Source organism: Bufo gargarizans, chromosome 2, assembly GCF_014858855.1.
Source record: "Bufo gargarizans isolate SCDJY-AF-19 chromosome 2, ASM1485885v1, whole genome shotgun sequence".
NCBI lineage: Eukaryota > Metazoa > Chordata > Amphibia > Anura > Bufonidae > Bufo > Bufo gargarizans.
The window spans coordinates 20,033,911-20,044,542 of record NC_058081.1 but is presented as its reverse complement, the minus strand read 5'-3'; the positions used below and the strand labels follow the sequence as shown (position 1 = coordinate 20,044,542).

The window sequence follows — 10,632 nt, the reverse complement described above, 5'->3', positions numbered from 1 at the left end:
GGCCAGATTAGAGTTTGCCAAACAACATCTAAAAAAGCCTTCACAGTTCTGGAACAACATCCTAAGGAGAGATGAGACCAAGATCAACTTTTACCAGAGTGATGGGAAGAGAAGAGTATGGAGAAGGAAAGGAACTGCTCATGATCCTAAGCATACCACCTCGTCAGTGAAGCATGGTAGTGGTAGTGTCATGGCGTGGGCATGTATGGCTGCCAATAGAACTGCTTCTCTTGTATTTATTGATGATGTGACTGCTGACAAAAGCAGCAGGATGAATTCTGAAGTGTTTCGGGCAATATTTTCTGCTCATATTCAGCGAAATGCTTCAGAACTCATTGGACAGCGCTTCACAGTGCAGATGGACAATGACCCAAAGCATGCTGCAAAAGCAACCAAAGAGTTTTTTAAGGGAAAGAAGTAGAATGTTATGCAATGGCCAAGTAAATCACCTGACCACCTGAATCCGATTGAGCATGCATTTCACTTGCTGAAGACAAAACTGAAGGGAAAAGGCCCCAAGAACAAGCAGGAACTGAAGACAGTTGCAGTAGAGGCCTGGCAGAGCATCACCAGGGATGAAACCCAGCGTCTGGTGATGTCTACGCGTTCCAGACTTCAGGCTGCAATTGACTGCAAAGGATTTGCAACCAAGTATTAAAAAGTGAAAGTTTGATTTTTGATTATTATTCTGTCCCATTACTTTTGGTTCCTTAACAAGTGGGAGGCACATATGCAAACTGTTGTAATTTTTGTTTCATTTCAAATCCATTGTGGTGGTGTATAGAGCCAAAAATGTTAGAATTGTGTCGATGTCCCAATATTGATTGACTGACTGTAAATTGATGTCATAAAAGACTCCTAGTTTTAAATGACTGAAAACGTCAAGTTGGTAGGGTGAGAAACTTGAAAAACATTTTTGAATGAACTTCTCAGTCTGCTAGATAGCTAAAAAAAAAATGGAATAAGTGGATAGGCTAACATTCTTCTTCACTCCCACAGCACAGCTTTGAGGATAAGGTTGGGTTGTTGTTGTTTTTTTTTGTAAAACTTTTTTTGTATATTGTTCTTTTACTGTACTGTAATTTTAAGTTTAATAAATAAAGATATAAAAAAAATATATTTTTTTGTGTCCTTAAGGTTTAGTCTGGAATTATATCAAATGCTTCAGGCCTTGATGTTCACCATTGAGGAGGTCAACAGTGATCCCTATCTTCTGTCAAACATTACGTTAGGATATCAGATGTATGACACGTGTAACATACCTCACTATGAATTGCAAGGAGCTTTACACTTCCTGACTGACGCTAGTACGACTTTCACTAACAACCAGTGCCATTCTAGATCATCCTTCGCAGCTATTATTGGATCTACAGTTTCAACCAACTCAATAATCTTGGCTCATTTCTTGGGAACTTTCAAGTATCCGCAGGTAAGAAGTACAAATGTTGACAAAAACTGGAATTTCTGTCATTGATAATGATTACTGGCTAATAGGAAAACAAATGGAAATGTACAAGGCAAGTAAGGGAGTATAGTTAGCACATACATAGAGGTCGCTGCTTTTCAGGGTAGGGTAGGTGCCATGAAACATGACCATATCTTTTTTTTCTTTGAAAGAACATAGAAACAAAGGGCTCATGCACACGAACTTCATTTCTTTTCGTGTCCATTCCGTTTTTTTGCGGACCGTATGCAGAATCATTCAGTTCAACGGGTCATTATTGCAGTCCTATCAGAGGAAATGAGAAAAGAGCTTCAGTCATATATTATCAAATGCTCCATAACTAATAGGTCCCAGTGGGCAAAGGAAAAAAGAGAAGACAAAGAAAATAGGAAAGAAGCAAAATAGGAAAGATGTTTGTTTAAGAACACCGTACTGTCACAGGTGTTATGCTTTTTCTGGCCTTCCTGTTTTTGAAGCACACATAGAAGAGGAACAGTGGCTTGTTTGTGGACCATGCATCCCAAACATTATGCCTTCATGGGGGCAGAATGCATGTACAAAAGATAATTGTCTGGCAACAAAGCGGCTCGTTCTGAACGAGACTAGAAAAACTCTCCCTTTTAATTAAGAGTAGCAGAAGTACAAAATAGAAAGGGTAAGGTAAAGTGCGGTACGTGGCCACAACAGTAGTGGCAGCAGTAGCAACATACAAAGCAGTAGATGAGAAGTTTATGAGTAGCAGTAGTCGAGGAGGTGTAGAGTTACCATTGGTGACAGTTGGGGATTAGCAGTGATGAGCAATAGCCATATTGTAGATGTTGGAAGGCGGACAGCGGCAGTAGCCTGATGGTGGCAGTGGAATGATGGCAGCCTCAGCCATATGGAACATAAAGGTAGGCAGGAAGGCAGACGGAAAGAGTGGCAAGACCAGAAGTACAGATAGGCCTCAGCCAGTGGAATGTGAAAATACTCCCGGATCCATGCCTGGTTCATTTTGACAAATGTAATGTTTTGGACAATGGAGGAGGAAAACTTGATCAGTTTGGGCGTCACCATGCCTCCTGCTGCACTGAAAACCCTGTCCGATATGACACTGGAAGCTGGGCAAGAAAAAATACAGAGAGCATACTGGACCAGTTTAGAAAACTGTTCTAGTCTGCCTACCCAAAAGTCCATGGGGTCAGGGAACAGGGTATGCACCAGAGACAAGTCCTGGGCATTAAGACAGGAGGTCTCTGTTTGCGGATTTGCCACAGCCTGGTGCTGCACAAGAAAAAACTCTTCTATCACATTGAGGAGACTGAACAAGCTGCTGCTGCTGCATCTTTTGCTTATGGGATAATGAAATAGTGTGGCCAAAAATTAAGGGTGTTGGGGCTCTGAGTTCAGACAGATCTTAAAACCCCTCAGATCGGCCATAAAAGTGACTCACAGATAGGCGCCAATCCCAGAGGTGGAGCGTATAAAGAGGTAGGCCGTAATAAAGTCTAATGGGGTCAAATAAATGGAATTGTCACGGCCATGGCTATGGTCGTGACTCCTTAACCGCATGCGGTTGCCTGCGGTTTGGTTTTTATGTTCAATCACTGGTGAGGGCTGCTGTGTGTGGCCTCACTTGTGGTTGCCTCGGGCAACTTGTTGTATTGCATGCGGTTGCACTTAACAACCGTTATGTGGGTGTTGTGTTTGTATGTCTGGTGTGCACTTTGTGTTGTCTGGTGTGCACTTTGACACTTTCCCTTCACTGTGGCTGCCCGTGGCAACGTTTGGTATGTTGTACATGTGGTGGCAGTGTCCCGGCCTTCGGGCTATCTCCCAGGACGGCTGCCACCCATATCGTTGCCTGAGGCAACAGCCACAGTGTGATCTTAGTTTGGTCACTTCCCCTTTAATGTGTGTTTCCCTTCTGTGGTGCTGGAAGGGTTAACTCCCTTCCCAGTGTGTGTTGTGTCACTGGGTGTGTCCGACTGTGGGGTGTGGCTCCTTGGCCTATAAAGCCTCACTGTTAGTTCAGGTCTGAGGGTTGCTTCAGTCATGCTTGGCTGGAGCAGCCTCCTGTCTATTCTACCTGCCAGTGAGAGCCACCCCTGTGGTCATAAAGAGAATGTCACTTTATGTTTTATGTCATGTTGTATGTGATGTCCATGGGATGTACTGTTGGGACCTTTTGTTTGTTTGGTTTGTGCAGCTAATGGTTCTGGATTCTGTGTGTGCTCAGTGATCCAGTCAGTAAGGCTGTGGCAGGTCGGTGGAACTCCTTAGTTCACCTGCAATTTCCATTAGTCTGTTTCGGTTCCCCTTTTTCCCAGCAGCTTGGCCATTGAGACTCCTGCTCCTCCGTACCTTGGAGGAGTAGGTCGTCTTACCCAGCTCCTAGCTCAGGGATCTGCGGAGGGTAAGTCAGGGCTCTGAGGTTCCTGCGCATGGGTCCTCCTACCTTAAAGGTCAGCCCATGCAGGTAGGAGTTAGAGTCAGGTTAGGGATGCTTGAGGAGGTGACCTGCTCCCTATCCTGTTCTCCTGGCCGAGCAGCCACAACATCATCGGGCATCGCACGGCTGAGGGTTTTCCCCATCCTCAGCCGTGACAGGAATACAATATTATAGCCCAATAGATGCACCGACAGGGTAGGGGGTAATAAGTGAATCAAGTGATGTCATATTAAATAAATTGAAGAATAAAATAAATTGTTTACAAAAATTGGTCAGGAATAAGATAATACATCTCACATAGTAAGTGTTACCACCAGACATCTGAGAAGCTCTGACAGACGTTCTTCAGAACCTCCTCCTTGAGGTTCCTTTTGTTTTGCTTTCATTTTCTCATCTCGTTAGCCTCTCTCACCTGTCATGTAGTTGCACTGATTGCATCCCTTTAAATCCCTTCCCATACTGCATCACTTTGTGGTTTATACAACTTCCTGGAGTGTGTGCATGCTGGATGTTACTACTGAGTCTTCTACAGATAAGTTTTGTTCATTCATTTGTGTTTTCCTGTTTGCTGGATCCCAGGTGACCCTGACTCCCTCCGTATCAAGTGTAGGGAGCCGGTGGTCATGTCCCCTCACTATTATAGGGTGTTCAGGTGTTATACAGTCGAGGAACGAGGATATGCGATCATCTACCATTGAGATTTTTGCATAGGCTGAGCAGTTAGGGAGAGAGCCAGGTCTGTTGCAGGGCTCTCCCTTTGGTTCCTTAGTTTTGGATCCAGTCAGTCGGATCTTCATTTTGTGTCTTCTAGTTTTCTGTACACCTTCCGTGACAGTAAGGTGACCATAAGGAGTAAAGGTGACCCAAAATATGCAACTGACCGTAAAAGGACGTAAAAACTTAGCATAGAAGGTACTCACTTTACTGGGGAGGTTGTCTGTCGGATAAACTCAAGTCACCTTCAGACAGAGCCCCCTGGCCGAGTTCGCTTCTAGAGTGGTAGGAAAGATGGCAGAGGAAGTTCCAGCTTCTAATCTTAAATCCTTTTATTCTTAAAAAACACACGGCCCTCCACGCGTTTCAGGGGTCCAACAGGTTAAAAAAAACCTTCTTAAGGAATGATAAAATATATAACAATATATCACACTTACATTACATATCTCATATTTATTTCCACTTGATAGACTTCGTTTGGCATATGCCATTAAGCGGGGAACACCGAAAGCCAGAAGTGACGTTAAACTTCCGAGATTGTGCATTCCACAGTGGAGCGCAATGTGCACTTCCAGTCTCGGCAAATACAAAAAAATGTGTTGTTAGTAATATAGGGAGGTTTTAGATAAAACAGGGATTAAAATGGTTCAACCTCTCACGATGGGATGATCCTAAGTGTTCGCACTCCACACTAGAACACAAGGGAGTTGGCTGAATCCACGAGCGCCATAGTGGGAGGAAAAGAGGAATCGGAAGTTGTTTGTGTGTTCCAAAGTGGAATGTGACTCGATCTGCGCTCCAGCTTTGACCTCAAACCAGGAACGGAAGGGCCCTATTCGGGACATAGAATAAGTTCAGAGAAATATTATAGAGTCAGCAAATAATATTCCTACTGGTTCAACTAAATGTATAAAACATTCGGAGCTGCAATAGAGGCTAGTAAAAATATACATATATGGATATTGGAATTTAAAGAATAATATAAATAATGCTAACTATTAGTTTTAAATACTGACACTCTATAAATGGTATATATATATATACTGTATATATATAAATCTATATATCTAATATATAAAGCTGAGTGTATGTGTGTGTGTGTTTTCATGTATGTCCACTAAAGGAATAAGCACCGTCACATTTCCAATCACGAAATTTGGCACACAGGTACATCAGCTGTCCGGGAAGGTGTTAGACCGGGTCTTAGCTCTCTAGCACGTGCCGTTCCATTAGCCAATAGAGGCCCTTAGTCTCCACATACACACAGCTTTACACCAGGTTTCCATAACAACCCAGCCATTTTTCTTCAATGCTACAGGTCAGCTTTAAAGGGGCAGGGCGTTGTGAATGACACTGTTAAGGGAGCGGAGTGCTGTGGAGGTCACAGTTCAGGGAGCAGGTAGAGTGGCCATTCAGGCCACCCTCAAAAGACGGACTTAAAAAACCCTGACCAGTTGGGCCACGCCCCCTCCCACTCTGCAGCCAACGGGGATTGAAAAAATGAAGGTAAAAATCAACGTCTGTCAGCTGCAAGGGTGGAAGGGAGCGTGACTTTCTCCCTGCAGATGAGAGACAGCAAAGTGCTGCTGTCCGAGAGTGAGCTGTTCAAAAGGACATCCCTGTGTACGTCCAGGCCCTTCGCTGGACGGAGGACAGGGAGTCTGAAAGACGGACTCCCTGGCCTAAAACCAGACCTCTGGCCACCCTAGACTTCCTTTAGTCGATTCTTTTAAAAAAAAGTCCTCTCTGATAACCTTTGTTTTTGAATCTATTGTTTTAGGGTCCTTAATTATATTTTCATTTCCCGGTCATCAGAACAATTCCACCCAATTATTTTCATTTAGGGTACTTTCACGCTTCCGTTAAAGTTTTCCGGTATTGAGTTCCTAGGGGCTCAATACCGGAAAAAAAAAAGATCAGTTTTATCCTAATGCATTCTGAATGGAGACCAATCTGTTCAGTATGCATCAGGATGTCTTCAGTTCAGTCACTCTTACGGTATTTGGCTGGAGAAAATACTGCAGCATACTGCGGCCTACTGCGGATCCGGTTTTCTGATCTGTACATGTGCAGATCTTAAAAAATGCAAAAAAAAATAAAAATATACCAGATCCGTTTTCCCGGATGACACCGGAGGGACGGATCCGGTGTTTTGATGCATTTGTTAGACGGATCCGCATCCGGATCCATCTACAAATGCTATCCGTTTGCACACGGATTTCAGAGATCCGGCAGGCAGTTCCGGCGACGGAACTGCCTGCAGGATCTTCACAACGCAAGTGTGAAAGAACCCTTAGCTGAAAGGAATATTTTGTTTCCTTTTTTTGTGATGGCAGCTATCAATTCCATGGATTGAAAAAATACGGGATCCTTCAGATGTAAAACTAGAAGACGCAAATGTTGTACTATGATCACCCACAATACAAAGGTTATCACCATTCCCCCTAATAAGGAAATCAGTAAAATTATACATAGGATGGATTGTAGCACCACTAATATTCTATACTTACTACGATGCCCCTGTAACCTCCTTTATGTGGGACGCACCTCTCAGACTTTTTGTGAGAAGACGAACGAACATCATTCAAAACATCACGAGAAAAGTAATGATACATAGTGTCTCAAGCCACTATGCGTTGTCCCACGAAGGAGACCCCACTTCCCTAAGGCCTCTCTCACACGGGCGTTGCGGGAAAATGTGCGGGTGCGTTGCGGGAACATGCGCGATTTTTCCGCGCGAGTGCAAAATGCATTACAATGTTTTGCACTCGCGTGAGAAAAATAGCTCATGTTTGGTGCCCAAACCCGAACTTCTTCACAGAAGTTCAGGCTTGGGATCAGTGTTCTGTAGATTGCTATTATTTTCCCTTATAACCATGTTATAAGGGAAAATAATAGCATTCTGAATACAGACTGCATAGTACAATAGCGCAGGAGGGGTTAAAAATAAATAAATAAAATAATGTAACTCCCCTTAATCCACTTGATTGCGCAGCCGGCATCTCCTTCTGTCTTCATCTTAGCTGTGTGGAGGAACAGGACCTGTGGTGACGTCACTCCGGTCATCACATGATCTTCTACCATGGTGATGGATCATGTGATGACCGGAGTGACGTCACCACAGGTCCTGTTCCTCCACACAGCTAAGATGAAGACAGAAGAGATGCCGGGCTGCGCGATCAAGTGGACTAAGGTGAGGTTTTTTTTAACCCCTCAAGCGCTATTTTACTATGCATTCTGTATTCAGAATGCTATTATTTTCTCTTATAACCGTGTTATAAGGGAAAATAATAATGATCGGGTCCCCATCCCGATCGTCTCCTAACAACCGTGCATGAAAATCGCACCGCATCCGCATTTGCTTGCGATTTTCACGCAGCCCCATTCATTTCTATGGGGCCTGCGTTACGTTAAAATGCACAAAATAGAGCTTGCTGCGATTTTCACGCAACGCATAAGTGATACTTGAAAATCACCGCTCATGTGAACAGCCCTATAGAAATTAATGGGTCAGGATTCAGTGCGGGTGCAATGCGTTCACCTCACGCATCGCACCCGCACAGAATACTCGCCTGTGTGAAAGGGGCCTAAGAGTTACTCCAATTGAATGGATACCCCAATCACACCAGACGATGTGTCGCAAAGAAATGTTCTGGATTTTTCGCCTTAACACACTTACACCATTTGGCTTGATTGAATCCTTGGAACACAATAATCATTAAGACCTTTGAAATTCCTCATCCATCTATAAATATCTATATATATTTTGCCGACAAATGGGCTTTTATACCACCATTTTATTTATTTATATTTATGATTACAAATGTCATATAAATCATCATAACTTTTGATATATGGAATGACTTTATATATTATATTTTATTTATAATTAGATTTATGTCATATTTATTAGTGATGAGCGGCAGGGGTCATATTCAAATTCGCGATATTTAGCAAATATTTTGTAGAATATTCGTTGAATATTCGCAAATTCGAATATTCGTTATATTCTACGATTTTTTTAATTGACAAATCGGCAAGGTAATGATCGTGTAATATGCACATTTTCGTAATGCAACTATTAGAGCACTATATTAGCTAAATTGCTCTATATTCTTTTTTTTTTTTTCGAATATTCGCTATATTGCTATAACTTAGTTTTTTCGAATATTTGTAATATTCTAAAACAAGAATATATAGCAATATAGCGAATATTGGGAAAAAAACGAATATAGAGCAATTTAGCTAATATAGTGCTATAATCTTCTTTGTCTAATAGTTGTAAGTTGAAAAATTTGCATTACGAAAATTCACAGTACGAAAATTTGCAAACACTACTCCTAAAGTCAAATATACTGCAGCCTTCTCATTGGCCCACAAGCTAGAAGCAGGGAGGGATCATGTGTACTGATAAAAAAAAAAAAATTGAATATTCGAAATTACGAATATATATCACTATATTCAAAACATTAGTAAATTTTTCAAAGTACCTATATTCGCGATAAAAATTTGAAATTCAAATATTCGTGATCAACACTAATATTTATTTGATCTTATAGATATATATTTATATATTTTTCCTCAGGTGTTTTCATACATATTACATACTGTATAGTATAGATTTGTATAGATTTTTTTTACCATTTATAGCCTGTCATTATTTAAAACTAATAATTATCATTATTTATATTAATCTTTAAACTCCAATATCCATATATGTATATTTTTACTAGCCTCTATTGCAGCTCCGTATATTTTATCAATTTAATTGAACCAGTAGGAATACTATTTGCTCACTCTATAATATTTCTCTGAACTTATTCTATGTCCCGAATAGGGCCCTTCCGTTCCTGGTTTGAGGTCCAAGCTGGAGCGCAGATCGAGTCGCATTCCACTTTGGAACACACAAACAACTTCCGATTCCTCTCTTCCTCCCACTATGGCGCTCGTGGATTCAGCCAACTCCCTTGTGTTCCAGTGTGGAGTGCGAACACTTAGGATCATCCCATTGTAAGAGGTTGAACCATTTTGCTCCTTGTTTTATCTGAAACCTCCCTATATTACTAACAACACATTTTGTTGTATTTTTTTGTATTTGCCGGTGTTCTGCCGAAAGTCTATAGTTTGCCGAAAGTCTATAGCGGAAGTCACGTGGCGCGCTGCGCAAGCGCACAAGCGTACTTCCGCGAGTCATTCCTGCAGCCTCCACTGCAGTAGCTTGCACACCACGCGTGCGCACACTTAAGGGTATAGAGACTTCTTAAAGTGACAGTCATCTCCATTAAAATACAGCTCCGTTGCCACCCCCCCAACCAGCGCTCATTAATCTACATTAATTTGTACCATCGCGGGCTCGCGACAGATAGTCTCTTTCTTTACCATCCATTTCCTTCTTTACTATCAATGGCGGCATAGAGCTAGTTTTACTAAATGCCGAGCACAGCGAGGTCGAGCCCGATACGTGGCTAGCGAAGCGAGCCCGCGATGGTACAAATTAATGTAGATGCTGTATTTTACTGGAGATGACTGTCACTTTAAGACGTCACTATACCCTTAATTGTGCGCACGCACCGTGCGCGAAGTACTTCAATGGAGGCTGCAGGGATGATTCGTGGAAGTTCGCTTGTGCGCTTGCGCAGCGCACCACGTGACTTCCGCTATAGACTTTCGGCAATCTATAGAGATCTGGCAGAACACCGGGATCGGAAGTGTACATTGGCAACTGAAGAACACTTTCCTCTGGCTGCTATATCTTCTGGCAACTGAAGAACACTTTCCTCTGGTTGCTACTGCTTCCATACGTCTGCTTCCATGGCAAGCATAACTTAGCCTACACTGGCTGTTATAGGCACGTCAGGCTGTGACCGTGCCCAGGCTTACACTTCACTGTGTCTAGACTAGACTAGAACTCTCTAGAACTGCTGCTACTCCCTTCTAGTAGGAAGCAGGACTGGCCCACTTCTGCCTGAAGGGGGGAGAATGGAATGGTAAGTTCCATTCTATCGAAGTATCTGTCTCTCTCTCTGCCATATACGCTACCACC

At 42.5% G+C, this 10,632-nt stretch overlaps 1 protein-coding gene across 1 annotated transcript in view; it reads left to right on the top strand.

Annotated features, from left to right (window-relative positions):
* The first annotated feature begins 1,174 nt into the window (after positions 1-1,174).
* The window catches only part of LOC122925505 (extracellular calcium-sensing receptor-like), a 50,538-nt gene continuing 41,080 nt past the window's right edge, over positions 1,175-10,632 (top strand). The window contains exon 1 of the mRNA XM_044276859.1: positions 1,175-1,429. Coding sequence (XP_044132794.1) covers positions 1,175-1,429 — 255 coding nt within the window. The remainder of the gene's footprint in view (positions 1,430-10,632) is intronic.